This window comes from Vipera ursinii, assembly GCF_947247035.1.
Source record: "Vipera ursinii genome assembly, chromosome: 6".
In the NCBI taxonomy this organism is placed as follows: Eukaryota; Metazoa; Chordata; class Lepidosauria; order Squamata; family Viperidae; genus Vipera; species Vipera ursinii.
The window spans coordinates 62912253-62928918 of record NC_139515.1 but is presented as its reverse complement, the minus strand read 5'-3'; the positions used below and the strand labels follow the sequence as shown (position 1 = coordinate 62928918).

The window sequence follows — 16666 nt, the reverse complement described above, 5'->3', positions numbered from 1 at the left end:
CATTGGAAACAAGTATCTAGAAAAACAGAAATAAATAAGTCGGTTGCAACACATTGCTCACTTCAGTTGATCTCAGAATACAAGTTGGGTTGGATCAGGTTAATGTTTGCATAAGAGATTATTAAACAACTGCAAGGCTATAAGCTCTGCTAAGAAGTTGAAAAATAATCTGGGAAGAAAGTTACAGCAAACTATTCAATCCTGTTTGCACAAAAACTACACTGGTACAGCCATATAATCACCAGAAGTCATGTCTAACACAAAGAAATCTTTGCCTTTCAGTGGTATATATAACCACATCATATATCATTGTAAAAATTTCCTAGCCATGTTGATAACAAAGTTTCTTATTTATCCATTTTACCTTCCTGCAATGACTATCGCATTCCCACTGACTGGTAGCTCAGAAGAATAATGTAAGTCAGGGCAGTACAAAATATCAATCTTCTATTCCTCCATTTAAATCATGGCAGTCTGAAACTGCAGATCCACAGAAGTGTGTGTGAGCACACAGGGCTTGTACACAGACACTCCTAGCAAAATAACAGAGTTGAAAGGGATCTTGAAGGTCTTCTAGTCCAACCCCCTGCTCAGGCAGAAAACCCTATCTATATGCTATGTTAAATCCAGCTCCTTAAATGCATGGAGCATTGTAACTCTACAAATATTGCTAAACTACAACTCCTACGTACCCTACTCCTTGGCCATATTGGATGGGGACTATGGGCGCTGTAGTTCAGCAGCATCTGGAAACCCACAGACAGCTGTCGCGTACTATTGGAGTTTAGGATCGCACTGAGTACAGCTGGAATCTACTGCTTCAGGTAAACAAAATGCACGCGGGGAATAAAGACTTCCTCTTCCTTCCCCATCGTCCTGATCCACATTTGGAAGAAGAGAGGAAGGTGAAGCTGCAACGTATAGGTTCAAATCTGTGTAGTCGCTTAATCGCTGTGTGCAGATGTATTGGGGGGGGAAACGATGGGGAGGGAGGCTGTCGATCTAATAAAACCAACTTTTTTTTTCCTAATAAACCGAGAAAACCCTGCCAAAGCTGAAAATGCCATCCCTCAATTCTGTTCACGGAAGGAAAATATTCAAAATCACAGCCTCTTAAAGAAGGACGCTCTGAGTCGGAAAGAGATGGGTGGGGAAGGGGAAAGATGAAAGATCACGAGTTTCTGAATTTCCCTCGGCTGGACTTTTGAAAGCCATTCTGTCTTCACCCAACTTCATTCTCTGTCGGCTCGGGATTGGTCAATCAGAGCTGAAACTCCACCCATCCTCTTTCCAAATCCCTCTCCCGTGTCCGTCCCTTGACTCTGCTTCTTTATGTCCACGGTGAAGGGACGGCGACGATTGAGGGACTTTTAACGTCACTGGCATTAAGAGCCCCGCCGTTGGCTGGCGTGGTAAAAAAAAAAAAGAGTTTCAGGACTCTTGTTTTCTCCCGGGCAAGTTTTCTTCGGTGGAAAAAAAAAAGACTTAGAAAACTCAGAAAGACGAGAGTCTGTGTGGTTTTCCTTCCACCTCCGAGGACAGGTAAATTCTAAAGATTAGAAATTAACATTTTTCTACACTTGGCAAGTCGCGGGTGAATTTTAGTACGTCGTACGGAGTGTGGGAAAGGGAGAGGAGGGGGGGAAAGAAATTATGGGGTAGAGCTTGAAAGGTCGAAGAAGAAATGGAAAGAGGTGAAGGTAATGATGGTGATGAAGATGGGACAAGAAAATTAAGGGGAAGAGGCAACAGTCCCCTACATTTTTTTTAATGCCTTCAGCATTTTGGCTTGGGAATTCTAGGAAACTATAATTCACCCCATCTGGATGGCACCAAGTTGAGGACGTTTGAAGTTGTGAGGAATTATAAGAAACAGGATGCAGTAGGAGAAGGAGAGAAAGAGTAGGACAAAAAGAAAAGACCGCAAGATGGAAAAATGGTTTGAGTCAAGACAGACGTACCATGTGGAGCAGCCAGGAAAAAAAAAGCGCTGAAGTAGAAATTGCGGGGTGTGTGTGTGTGTGTGTGTGTGTGTAAAATAGTTGGGATTTTATACCATACGCTTGAAGGACTAGAGCTCCTTAACTTTTCAAGCATGAAACAGAATTTCTTTTTAACTGTGCAGTGTGATCATGTGAATAGAACTAAGTAGTAGTACTTTAAGGTGCCAGACTTAAACATGAGCCTCTCTGAGAAAAAAAAGTATTCCATGTGATCCATATATGCACACACACATTCGTGTACACACACACAAACACCTCTCATGTTTCTGCTGTGGCTTATGAGTCTAATTTCTTAGGCCTGGAAGCAACTAGAGATCTTCCAGATGTTGGTAATTCTTCTTCTAGAAAGCATTTTAATTTAGTGTTTTATTAAATAGCCTGTGTTTTAATTGCTGACTTGCTAGGGAAAAAATTAGCAAGAAAGCAGTCCTTCCAGCAAATATTCTGGATTTCAACTCAAAACTGGCACACAAGCAGGATTAGTTCTTTTTTCAGACTATCCAGAGTTAGCTCTTTCCACTTTTCATATTCCTACCTTTTGGGATGGCTTGGATTGCAAATATCACAAAGAGCCATCTGGATCTTTTCCTTCCATTTTTGTTCATTTGTTTGCTGGAACTCTTTATTCAAAGTAGTGTTTCTGGTTGAGCCTTTGAACTTGTAAACTGAAATGCATTCTGGTGCTAACAGGCTGTTCATGTTCTGTGTAACTATGACGGTCTGAATAACAGACAGGAATTTCCTAAAACAAAAGGAGACGCTGATCGTATTTTCTAATTTCACTCCTAATTGTTTTAGGGTTCTTATATCAAGACAAGACAGAAATAAAACAAACTTCTTGTTCAAGAATGCCTTATAAATTGGAGAAATTAAGATGGCTTTTCCCAACTCGTCACCCTCCATATATGTTATGTTTTTTCCCTTCATCTGTGGCTGGGTTGAGTAGGCACGATGAAGATAATTGTCGGTTGCATCTGGAAAAAAAATTGAATTGGACAAGATCAGCCTGGACATTGGCAAAAGCAACAAAAGCCATGTAAAATAATATGTGCTATTTAGAGACACATTTGAAAGTAAACAGCATTAGATTCAGTAGTCAAGTACTGTAAATATTCTTATGAGAAGAAGAGAAAAAAAGAGAAGGGGAAGGAAGGAAGGAAGGAAGGAAGGAAGGAAGGAAGGAAGGAAGGAAGGAAGGAAGGAAGGAAGGAAGATTAATTCTGGAGTCAGCCAGCACCTAAATCAAATCAATTGATTAAATTAAAAGATGGATGGATAGACAGACAGACAGATGCCAACGCAGCCATTGCTTATCAGTAGCTGTACATAAACTTTCCTTAAACAAAAGAATAACTAGATTTTGGATTCCTGATGAATTCAAAGGAGCGGGAAGAACTTTTGTTGATTATATTGCTCCAGGGCAGCAGAGTTTGGGACAGTCCTTGCAATAGTAACTTAGGCTGGTTGGCAGGAAAAAAAGGAAGGGAGGAGTAAAACCAAAGATGGATGATAAGGAGGCACATAAAGTTGTGGTTTTTGGAAGAAACCAAAGTTCTTTAGCAAGAGCAGGCTGAGGTGGCTGCTGGCAATGGGACAGCAAATCCAAAAGAAAGCAACACTTTTTGAGTTTATGAAAGTTGTGTTTGTTAAATAGGAGTCGTGTGGAGAAATAGAAAACAATCTTCTCCTTGGCCTGTCACAGCTTTTGAGCAGATTCCACATACAAATACCTTCCTCTGCTCTTTTATCTCCTCCTTCTCCACCCCATCTCCTGTCAGCATTTTCATGATGATATTAGTGAGTTATGCTAGGCCTCAGTGAAAGGAGGGTGATGGAGGGTAACTGAGATGGAGATGGATAAAAGTCACAATTCTCATGAATTGCTTAAAGAAGAACAAAAAAATCATAGCCTTTCTCATTAGCATGGGCAAATTTTAACCTCTATTACACTGTTAAGCAGGGTCCAGCTAGAACAGGTTTTTCTGATTTGTAGACTAGATTGGTATTTTCCAGCATCCTAGAGGTTCATATATTTAGCCTTGTTGTTTTTCTTATACTCATCAGAAGAAAGAAGGAGCTGGGACATCATTACTGACAAGAGACACGAAGGGTGCTACCTACATCTCCCTCTTTGTGAGATGTCCTGCAAAAATGTGTTACTTGATTGGGTGTAGGGAACCATGGTCATAACTTGGAGAAGGCATCCAAACATTTAGAACAACAACAGGTACAAAAGCATGTGTTATGCCCAGAGCTGGGAGAGTATTAGAAAAAGACTCAGATTGTTATTCCCCCTGTCTTCCTGGAGTATAAGAGAGAGGGTAGGGCTGGCTCAGGAATTCTGGGAGTTGAAGTCATAAAAGAGCCAAGGTTGCCTACACCTGGGGTAAGGAAAACACAGGCGTGATTGCAAGGTTCTATTAGTATAGATTATCTCAATAAAGTATAGCTCTAACTTTCCTGTGAGTCAGTTCCTGTTGTGCTCTGTCTCATAAGGATGACATTGGGTCACAGAGCCCACAAGCAAATATGTACGGGAATAAAATCCAGCAAGATTCCCCAGTCCCAATAACTCCTATCGCCTATATGTATGCAATCCTTTTATTATGTTCTGATAAGCATGTTTCCATCAGTATAGGTGACCATTTGTTTCTGTGTCTAGGCTAAGATTGCAGGTTGTTAAAACACTGAACTGCTTCTTTGCAACCCAAACGCATTCCTCTTAAAAAGCAGTTAGTATGTGCCATAAATTCCAACTGAAGTTACTCAGTTTTTGCTTTTTTTAATATTTGCCAGCTTCCAAACCTAGTAGATAAGAGTAACTCTGAATGAACAAACAGAGCCAAAAAAAAAGGAAAGACGGAGCTGGAACACCACTTAGTGATTCAGTAGCTACTCCTGCTCTGCCTTTCTGGCTTTCCAAGGTGAGCCACAACCTAGGAAACAAAGGAGACATTTGAATTGGTTTCTGGATATGGTTAAGTCAGCACAATGGGGGAGAGAACATTTTTCACTGAGAAAAGTGTATAAAGAAGCATTTCATTAAGCTAGTACATTAATAATGTGCAAATGCTAGTAATATTTCAAATATCTGGAACTTTAAAATGTTGGATATTGAGCAAAAACAGATGTATGTGGGTTCAAGTACATGCCAGTCAATGTGCAGTATTGTGTAGACTCTGGTTCACCAAAGCAGTATCTGTGCAGAATTGTTTCCATGTTCAAAGCATTAGTTTGTAAAATAGCTTTCCTATCCTGATGGTCTCCAGATGTGACGTTATAATTCCAATAATCCAGCAAGCAATTACACTTATGGAAACACTGAATATGGTCACAAAATCCTAACTGATGGAAAGGATTGGATTAACTATAAGCACATCTAACCAGGGCATCTTCATTACTGAAATCAGGAACAGGAAAGAAGATGTGTGCTTTCCTCAGTCATATGGCCTCGGATGTATTTAATTACAACTTTTATAATATTTGGCTAATAATGGCAAATAGCGCCATGGTGACTGTACTATTGAGGGCAATGGCAGGTGGCAGTACTGGTCAACTTTGGCTGGGCTCAGAAGTTAAACATGGTCGGAGATGGTTTGTACTGGAATGAAAGACAACTAGGAAAACTCAGGAAGACCAAGAAATTTTTAAATATTATTTTATTATTTATTTATTTAGTGAATGTATTTGCCACCCATCTCTTAATGAAATGACTCTGGGCAGCTTCCAGCATTAAACCATTAAATCCTAACAAATATCTATAAAAATAAAAATTCCAATAAAGATAAAATTGTAGTTAAAAGATGGGGAGGAGGGAACAGGATGCTTGGAGGTGGGGAGTTGGGATTGCCTCTTAATTCAACAACCACTGCTCCTCCATTTGGGCTCCACGTCCTCTGACAGAGCCAGGTCTTCAAGCTCTTGCAGAAGATCAGAAGGGTGGGAGCCAATCTCACCTCAGGGGCTAAGTTGTTCCAAAGGACAGGAACCCGGGCAGAGAAGGCCCTTTTCCTGGACCCCGCCAGCCAGAATTTTTGACTGACAGGGCTCATAGCATGCCTCCTCTGCTGGTGCAGATAGGGAGGGTGCGTTCCAGTGAGGTGAGATAGTTCCTCAAGTAACCTGGACCCAGGCCATGGAGGCCTTTAAAGGAAATAACCAAGATCTTGAATTGCACCCAGAAGTAGACCAGCAGCCAGTGCAGCTCCCTGAACAGTGGTGTAACATGGATCCTCCTAGAGACCCCAAGAATTGCCCACATTGCCATACTTTGCACCAGTTGAAAATATACATTTGGAGTATCCTGGGAGGAAAAAAAACCCCAACTGTTTGGTAAGAAAACTGCATGGATATGTCTGTAAGTCATCAAAAGTTGACTTGAAGGTATCTTAGCTATTTTACTTTGCCCCAGAACCCCATGTTAGGGAAGGATTCTTTTAAGTCACATACAGCTAGAACAGAATGTAATAAGGATCTGAGGCTCTGCAGAAAAAGAGTTGGGAAATTCTTGCAAGATGATGCATCCCCTGCCAATCATTTGCTTCAGAACTGGAGGGTACAGACATAGGAAAATAATGTACTGCAACAAACTCTGCCATCAAGCTCTATTTCAACCTAACTATAATTCCAGCCAACGTTACACAGGAAGCAAAGGAGAAAGTCATTTCATCTATTAATATGTAATCTCTCTAGAATTGTTTGATCAACAGCACTGTGTGTTAAATGCAAATATAAGTTTTGCAGACAGAAAACCATCTGTGCCACCTGGTGGTGGACTCCAGAAGGAATCTGCTTAATGTACCATGTAACTTTTCCTCTACCTAACCTTGTGCATTGTACTTTCATCACAGACTGGTTACTGGCACACATGGGCAATCTTCACTTTCAAATGCATCATTCTAAAATAGTTTTGGAATTTCAACTATTACTTTGTCTCTTTTATCTTCTCTAGGATGCTCTGTGGCAAGAATCCAGGCTCATGATATGAGATGTGAGACTCCTTCTATGACCCTTCTTACTTGCTGCCCCATGGTTTTGCTGGTTTTTTCAAAAGAAATTGAGAAAGAGAGATGATGGAAGACGAATCAGCTCAATAATATTGATTTTCCAGCTTTGCACACATTGAATCAGACAAGCGCAAACACTGTTTTAATGACCATTGCTGTTCAAAAAGAGAGACTGGGATTCCCTATGCTCATCCAGACCTGTAAAAAGCAAATCAGATAAATAGCTACATGAAAACTGTGGAGGGTGACTATCAAATTGGACTGAAGAGAACAGTGCAAATTAGACAACAGAAGAAACCCAGAAGTTCGGTGACAGGCCTATTTTTTTATTCTTTGTTAAATAGTATAGAAGAAAGAAGAACAGTGAAAGAAAACATAAGCAATGGGGGGTGCAGGTGTGTGAATCCATCCTGAAGTCATACCCGCATACTTCCAGATTATCATCAACCTTTTCTGAAGGACACATTGAATTTCTGGGTCAGGTTTTTGCCAACTAGCTAGGAAATGAGTCTTGGAAAGCTACCCGTGATTGGCTGGGTGTCTGGCTCACACAGCAAACGTCGATTCAAAACAGAGTTGACCCCGGACATGATCAGCCCACCACTGGGGGACTTTCGTCACACCATGCATGTGGGACGTGGTGGTGATGCCTTTGGAGACACTTCTTTCCTTAGGGACCATGGTGGAGAGGAAGTCAAACCCCACAATTTCTTTGCTCGGACACTGTGGCATGTGAGAAGGAGCCCGCTAAGGAACCGGGGAAGCCGAAACAAGGATCAGGGCTCATCTGCTCCTCCTGCCATCTCGCCCATCATCAAGAATGCTGTGTCACTGCCTCAACTCAATCAGACTCACTATGAGACTGATGATCTTGGTATAGCATTTGCCTTCAAGAAACCCCCAACAAGCTTCTCTGACTATGGTAGGTAGCTTCTAGAGTAACTCATTTGAGTTAAATAGGTTATCTTGTTTTAGATATTAATTCTTTCTGTGCTTTGGTTGACTTAGTTCAATGTTTCTCAATTTTGACAACTTTAAGATGGGTGGACTTTAACTCCCAGAATTCCCTTGCCAGCAAAAACATTTCATAAGCAGACTCAAATAGACATTTCAGTAATATTTTTAGAAGTCTAATTTGGATTGATGAATGCCATACTGTAGTATGTGTTTAAGGGAAGTCTATCACACATTATCTTACATTACAGTCTCTATGATTCTCTTCTCTAGCAATTTTCTTTTCTTGGTCACCCATTCTTTTCTTGAAAACAGTTGCGCAATATGCGATTACCAAATCGTTATTCTGAATAACATGTACTGGCTCTTAAGTCATAGCATTGTCCTAGTACATATTCAAATGACATCTTTTAAGAGTTTTTCAGAGGCTTTGCAACAAGAAATTTCTGTAAGTATATGTCTATTTTTTAAAAAAAAAGTATAAAAGACTGAAAATGGAGGGTTTCAGGCAGGAAATCATAATGTGACTCATAGCTTTCAGATTGTCCTTTGTTCTGGCCTTTCAGCCAAGTGCCAAAAGGCAGCTGAGAGTGCTTTAAAGTTTCATCAATTTTTTTGCCCGATGGTTCTTCTGGTACATATTTTCAAGTCTACACCAATGCTACTAAGTCATATGTTTCCAGAATGCACTTGGCATTTTCCTGGAATGATAACGATAAGGCCAGAAATAGCTACATGTATTTTCTGGTTTACCCAGCAATCCATAGACAGCAGGAGATTAGAAATGGGAAGTGTGGTTATAAATGGAAAGGAAAGGGAAGGGGTGGAGTAATCGTCAATTGCAAATATGCGTGAGATTGGCAAGTGCAACCAAAATGAAGCAAGTATATTATGAAGAGTCTAAAAATTGCAAAAATAATGTTATTGTTAGAGCAATCTTTTGCTGCAGAATAAACATTAGTACAGATGGTTTCATATGCCAATTATTTCTTAAGGTTTAATATATCTGCAATATCCTTGCTTATCTGCTAATAACTTTTATTTTTATCTATTACTATATTGCTTATTCTAAATCAAAATGTTACCATCTGCAGTTGAGTAAACTGCATTTTGGTACATAAGCAAAATAAACTTTGGAAGAGTTAACTTAATAAAAAAAATAGAACAGGAATAATTCAGAGCAATAAGATCTGCTTCTGTGAGGCTATAAGGTGGCAACATAACCTTAAATTTTAAAAGTGAACAGAATATAAAAATCTGTTGCCAAGCTCTAAATAACCAGCAAATAAGAATTTTGCATACGTTGCAGTCATCAGAATAAATTGAAACATAGGATATGTTCAACATGACATAAGAAATGCCTACATGTGTACAAATTCTACATCAGGAAGTCAGAATCCCTGGAAAAGAACAGCTTTCCAGCTATCATATAGAGAAATACATGGTTACAACCAGCATATGTACTGTATAATCCAGACATTTCTCTGTGTATACGCCACTTCACATTATGCTGGATGTAAACAGATAGGAGCAAAACAGAAGATGTGATCTTTCCACTTATAAAAACACACATCACATGCCTCCTGATTTTAGCTTTTTAGACTTGTCTGCAACTGTACGTAGGCATCAACGCATACCTATGCTGCAAAGGGGTTGATGAATAAGCGTAGGTCGCAGATGGTTGCAGACAGACTGATGTGCACACCTTCCAAATCTCAACTACATACCTAGAATCAGGTTGAGATGTGCATCCTGCATGCTGATTGATTAATCCAACTCCCTGTTGGCTTTGTTGTTTGAGCGCCCTCCAGCTAGAACATTAAAATTCAGAAATAAAAATGCAACAGCTACAGTATGCAACTATCTCCAGACAGATGCATACAGTATGTTACCTGACATGCAGTGACTCAGATGTCTACTCCAGGCTTATGGCTCTAATGCTGTAAAATGTATTTGATTAGCTTGTCTCAAATGAGATGGTTTGTTCATCACTGATTGTACATGAACCATTGGAATCCATTATGGCTGAAATTGGTGTAACAATAAAATACCTTAAACCAATAAATAGATCATAACTTTGACATTGTGCTCATAGAAGTCGGACATTTCATTGCTGTAAACATAGAACTAACTCTGGGCCTATACTAATACATGCAATGACATGTGTCTATTTGGAGAATTGGTAAATATGTCAAAAGAAGAGTTATATAGGGCAGTGGAGAAAAATCATCATCAAAAGCATTATTTTTCTGTACACTTGTTTTGGAAGTTAAACCTTAATGAGCAAATGCAATGAGACATGCATCAGTGGAAACATACCAAGAATCAGGTTATAAATCTGTGCTATTTTGCTAGGTTTGAGAAGATATATATGTAAGACTTTGGGAAGATACTTTTCATTAATGCTGCAAACATGGCCTGTGTCTACCAAGGGAATCTATATTCAGTACAGAATGCCAAGCAAGCAGCTGATAGGGGGAAAAAAGGAATCTGTACGTAAAGGAAGGAATTTGATTTGGATCATGAGAGGAAACCAGAATGAAATAGAACAGATCTTCTCCAGTGTCAAATGCTAAACCATTGCTTAGATATTTTCAGACAATCCTCTATGCATCCACCTAATCAACATAGGAAGAAGTCTATCCCAATTCTGATCTCAACTCAAAACGATGGAATGCACTCAGGTTTTACACTGTTTAATTAGCAATTGCTTTCTTTACCTCCTGTGATGTCTGCATCTGCAGTAGAAAACTGCAGCATTCTCACTGAGGTGGGACCAGGAGAGTCAATTTGAGCAACTGCAGCTGCACAGTTATCTTTGACCACATTGCCAGCCTAGCCTTGTTCTTTCCCTGGCTTTCTTCAAAAGAGATATGAGACAATGCTGCCCTCTGATGTTTTTTTTGTGAATTGTGCAGTTGTTGCAATCCCATTCCCCTTTCCAGCTTTTTACACTTTATCATCCCGGCTATAAATTCCAGCTTCATGAGCAAAGTGCAGAAAAGATAAGGTTAACCAATCATTTAGAGAGAAAACTAGTTCCCCATTCTTTCTGCTTTTATCCATTCAATCTTCTGAGTGTAATCAAACTTGCAGTTCCATTGCTCCCTATATATTTGCTCCCTAAATAAGCATGACCAATATTTCATTGCTCAGGCCGGCTGGCTCTGATGCATAATTCATATTGCTCTTAGAATTAATTACACGTTGAGCAACAGGCTGGAGGATGTTCACAGAAGATCTTAACTAAGGCAGTGCCTATGTACCTAAGGTATCTTTATTTTAGAGATGAGAATGGCTGAAATGTGCCTTGGAAAATTAAGTAGCCATATTGAACCATCATAAGATCATTTATTATGCTTTCTAAATAAAAAGCAGGGTATAATATTTAAAATAAATTAAGAGTCAATGTGATGGAATGTACACCTGGAGCTTTAGCAGCACAGGGCTTCCCTTAGGGAGGAGGCAGTAAATTCCATCAGCGGCCCAAATTAAGAGACTGCAGAGTCCTGAGCTGGATGGGGAGGGAAGGAGGGAGGAAGAGGTTCAGGGTAGGCGCACTCTAGAATCTCTCAGGATATATCTAGCAGGTTCTAGCTTTAGTTTGGCAAGATTCTGTCCATTAGGAATAAGCTAATAAAGAATGTGATTGGATTTCAGTGTGTCGTCTCTGGGTTTGGGCCTGACAGTCAACTGGATCTGTCTATACCAGGGGTAGGCAAACTCGGCTCTTTATGACTCATGGACTTCAACTCCCAGAATTCCCGAGTCAGCTATGCTGACTCAGGAATTCTGGGAGTTGAAGTCCATGAGTCATAGAAGAGCCAAGGTTGCCTACCCCTGGTCTATACCAACAACCTCTTTTCCCCACAGAGGCCACCCCAGATTTTTATGGGATGTTCATAGACTTCCTTGGTTCCTCCTGGTACCTGTTTCTCCAGCAACTGATATTCAAAATATAATGCTTCCCACAATATAAATAATACACAGCCTTGAAGGCATCAGGTTTGGAAAGACTGCTCTGTGAAGATAGTGCAGCACTATTTATATTTAACGGAAGAACTGTCACAGTATCCATTTCGTTCTTTCTGCCAATACATGACATACAGTAATTTTGATTAAGGGTAGGAGGATAAAGGGGCCAGAATTTCACAAAATACTCTACTTTGCACCTTTTAAATTTGAGAAATCCCATTGTTCGGGAATGATAATCTGAACTCGCACAGCATGTTGAACAGGGTTAAAATTAAAATGAACAATAAATAATTAATAGTTTCTGGTTCAATGTGTGATGACATTTTGCCAATGTGTTAGCACTTTGTAATATCAGGCGCACTGACATTCTAGAGGGGAAAGGCAGCAAATGACAACATGTGTGTTCCACAAGGGCCATGATTTACAAACTGATGTTAAATGGCGTGATGCCAGCATATAACAAAACTATTGTTGTGATGAGGTTAATATGCCTGATTATGGACTCTGTGGGTTTATATAATTTTTAAGAGTATGGTATGTCTTCAGTTTTAGTCTAGAAATAGAATACACATAGACACAAGACATATGCCATAAAATGGTAAAACAGACACAGAAATATAACGCTCTAATTATGAACCTGTTTCTACATATTTCCTTTACTGGCTCTAGGAGCCCACTGTTGAAGGATGGCTACTAGGTTAACTCAGGGGACGAAAAATTTGCTCTCGGCACCAACAACAGTTCATTAGAAACAGCTCACAATCCCCTGAGCGGTGACTAATTTGCATATTTTAGCTGTGCACTATTAACATAAATGTGCATGAGGTCGCAAATGTGAATCAATGTTAGTCTAACACGGTGCACTCACTCTCCAATAGACTTTTCCTGAAATGGTGATCTCTTGCAGGGGAATCTTGACTAAGTACTAAGAGGAGGAAATAACTCATCTCCCTACCTTGATCTCTTGGCTCCTCCCCACCTCCCCAAACCATTTGTGAGCTTAAAGAAAAGGACGGGGGGGGGGAAGAACCATTTTGAAATCTGGTCCTAGAAATCCCAGGTGCAAGTCAAATATATATGATTGGTTTTCATTTCCTTGTTTATTTTTTGCCCATTTTAATCCATATGCTGTCAAATTGTTTCGTCCAGAGATTTGCAACTTGAAAGCTGCAGTTATGAGTAGGGTACGTGAAAAATCTCTAGTTTCTCTAGAATTGGGAAATACTACCGACCTATCCCCATATTTCACATTCTACCAATATAGAATTGTCACCTTCTGCTATAATAGGTAATGCAGAGAAGTAGTTCTATTTTTTTTTCTTCTCATTGTTGATTTCATGGCCTTTCAGGATTAGAATCTGGATTTTGCACCATTCCACGTGTTCCCCGGTCTGAGAAGGCTCCCGAGAGCTCCCATCCTGCTGAGTCAGCATTGCAACGTTCAGATTCCTTGCTGTCTTTCCGCCTGGACCTTGGCCCCTCTCTGATGAGCGAACTTCTTCATGTCATCAGCTTCTCAGGAAGCAACAGCTCTGACTGCAGGGAAAAGAAAGACCGGGAAGAAAGTAAACCGCCAAGCAGCAGTGAGCCTCACTCATCCCTTCACGTCAAGAGCAACTGGTCAGAGGGCTCACTGCTTGGGAAGTCAGAATCTCATCATGGTAATGGTGAAGAAAGTCAAAATGCATCAAGCCTTTTGGATTACTCTCAGCCTGGATCACCCTTGGGACATTTGGTCTATGCCAATGGAGATTCTCATTCTATAGAGTTGTCTGAGGAAGGATCTCCCTGTTTGAGAAGCAGGAGTTCTAGTTCTGAACTAGGGGCAGTGCCAAAAGAGACCTATTGGCAAAAAGGGCACCACAGTGACTGTAACATGGAAGCAAGAGGATTCAACCATGCTGCCCATGTCTTAGCACGCCATTATGAGGCAGGAAGCACCTACTGCAGCCCATCTCCACAAGATCATCCAAAGAGACAAACCGCACAGGAAAGCCCAATTACCAACTCATGGCACTTGAAAGTAGGTGCACCTGAGCAACAGGAATATTCTACTGGGTGGCGACAAAGAGGGGAAGAGGAGGGGGAGGAAGAGGAGGAGGAGGACCATGACAAGTTTGACAGTGATGAAGAAACCATTGTTAGACAGAGATACACTAATTCCTTTGAATATGTTGATGAAGAGGATGAAGATGAAGTTAAGGTTTGAACAGATGTATATGCTCTCTTGTGGCCTCCCACCAGCCTCTTAGGAGATATCAGAGCAAAATGAAACAATGTAAAACTATCTGGCATTCTGGATATGTTCAGATTCACAAGATTAGCCTTCTTTCCAGGTGATCTACTGTATGTCAATGCTTCCTAAACTGGTGTTTCCAGTCTGAAAACTAGTTTGAATTCCCATGGAGTGATAGTTCTACCACACTTACAGAATGTCAGGCTAGGAAAGGCAGATGGAGGATGGAACTCATTTCTCTACCATGTTCTCTCTCCTCCTCCCTGTGGATTTAAAAGAAGAAATAGAAAAAAGGAACAATTTATAGCAAACAAGAAGTATTAGTTGCTCTTTTGTGGCAGCTGGCAGTTAAAGATGCTTATGACTTCATATGCTCCTTCATTCCCACTGGCTGATTGATTTCATCATGACAGGTGATGCCATGATTTTTCCATTCCCTAGAAATAAAAACATTTATACTTAAGAATAGAGACCCGAGACTTTTCAAATAACTATTGGGAAAAATGCCACTTAAAAAAAAGAACAGTCTAGAAAAAGGAAGAGTAACCGTACATCCATTGGGACAATATTCTCCTAACTGCCTTGTGCTGAAAATAAAGACCAACTCAACTGTTTTTCCAATCCAAGATACTGAGACACCAGCTAGGCAGGATGGCTCCTCTTTTTACCAGAAACACAAAATTTGGATTGGATCTGAAACCAGTTCATCAGCACACTGTTCATTTTTCTTGCACCAGAACTCCGATTGAGATAGGATTATTTGTTGTTTATTATGCACCCTCAGAAGGAAATGTAATCCTAGTCTTCCATTGTTATCATTCCAGGGGAATCTATATGTCAAGCTGTTGTTTTATATACTTCCAGAGAGTGTACAGAATTCAATTTATGTTAAAGATCTGACACGGAGGGCTGAAATATAACTTTGCATCCTGTATGTCCTAATTCAGGCATTGGCAATGCAAAATCCTAAATAGCATTTCTTTCCAGCACTTAGAGCTTTGCATAGCTACTGCAGCAGCTTATCTACAATGTTTGTTCAGGAACATAAGGAAATTATTTCTCAAAGTAAAATCAGAGAATCTGATACAGGACTGCTTTTCATGCTTCCATGTCCCCCCCCAAAAAAAGAGAACAGTTTACATGTTGTCTTTGGAAGCCTTCCAGGTGGCCCCTGAATTTCCTGTTACTGCCATAAATAAGGCTGTTGCTTAGCTGAGAAAGAGGCTGAGTACAGCACAATTCCTGCATTAATTCCACTTCACAATTATAATATATAGTGTGGCTTAACAGGGAGGACGGCATGCATAAAGTAAACCCTTGCGCATTTCCCTTTTCATTTAAATCTCATTTGTCTGCCACCCTACACAACTGAATACTCTTGGAAGCAACTCTTCTCCACATCAGGAGAGAGGCTCAATGAAATCTAAAACTACAGCCTTGCATGTTTCTGGCCACGTGCTCTGCCAACGTACTTCTGCACTTCTGCCCGCTGGTACAAACTACCTTCATTGACAAGGTAATAACCACCCACCCCCTTGTCTCAAGGGTGATACAGACAACCATAAGTTATACACTCCTTAAGAGAAGCAGTATCTTTGAAAGTATGCTTGAGGGGAATTCAGACAGCTTAATCTGAAAGGATCTCTGTATGTACTACTATATTCTCTCAGCAACAGTTGACCGCCCCAAAAAGAGAAAAATGGATAAAATTTTCTCTCTGGCTAATTATAGCAGTGCCCAATTGGACAGAGAGATATTTTGGAAGCATCACTATTTGAGATAAGTCAGTCTGAATCACGTCTGTGCTCATTTTGAACCAGCTCTCAGACAGTTATGTTGGCTGGGAAAGAAGGGTTGTCTTGTCCTAGACGTGGAAGAACATGAGAATTAGGCTCCTCACTCCCCCTCCCCTACATATTTTCAGAAGATACTCATACATTGACCTCTTCCAGCTCCCACCCAACTGCCTGCATTTTTCCATGATCAAATCACTCTCTCAACGAACTATTTTGCTGAGAAACAAAAGGGAAGAAGTGGATGTCATACAGTAAACTCTTTAGGGGATTAGCAGCTATGAAAAAGAAATGTTGCCAAAGGGCCTAACATGCATGGCAGTAAGATTTCTCCGATCAACTGAAATCAAGTTTTAAAAGCAGGTATAAGTATGTTTTAACATCCTTCCTTATCTCAAAAGGGTTCTTTGAAGTTGTTTGCTTGGGTTGCTTCTAGTTAAGCAAACCAAACCAATCATAATACATGGAGATTCAAACCCTTCTCTTTGGTAACTGGTTGATCGTTAAGATTTTTTTTTACTCTTTACCAATGTAGGGTAGGGTATCTTTTTGCAGCCAAAGACTGTAGCTCCTTAGGGATAATTAAGGGGGCATATAGGCAGGGGTAAAGATATAATTAGTGAGATCCAAGCCCCCCCAAAAGATATGTACATTTATTTTGTCTCTGGCACTCATTGCCAGTTTGGGGTTTACTTTCTA

General features: G+C 40.2%; 1 protein-coding gene and 1 long non-coding RNA gene across 2 annotated transcripts; one reads left to right on the top strand and one right to left on the bottom strand.

Annotated features, from left to right (window-relative positions):
• Positions 1-7129: 7129 nt before the first annotated feature.
• Positions 7130-14438, bottom strand: LOC310642359. Its single transcript, XR_014492895.1, has 4 exons — positions 14368-14438; positions 13212-13474; positions 9691-9774; positions 7130-7207 (listed from the first exon to the last, which is right to left on the bottom strand). It is a non-coding gene; the product is annotated as an uncharacterized lncRNA (long non-coding RNA).
• CDC42EP1 (CDC42 effector protein 1) lies at positions 7201-14371 on the top strand. The gene is made up of 2 exons (XM_083366009.1): positions 7201-7931; positions 13288-14371. The coding sequence occupies exons 1-2, from the start codon at positions 7514-7516 to the stop codon at positions 14145-14147; spliced, it is 1278 nt and encodes a 425-aa protein (XP_083222135.1). The 5' UTR covers positions 7201-7513; the 3' UTR covers positions 14148-14371.
• Positions 14439-16666: the final 2228 nt, after the last annotated feature.

Excerpts from the sequence above, each read along its gene's own strand:
- CDC42EP1 (XM_083366009.1), top strand. The coding sequence starts at position 7,514 with ATGAGTCTTGGAAAGCTACCCGTGATTGGCTGGGTGTCTGGCTCACAC. Across the intron at positions 7,932-13,287 it reads AACAAGCTTCTCTGACTATG|GATTAGAATCTGGATTTTGC; the intron begins GTAGGTAGCTTC and ends ATGGCCTTTCAG.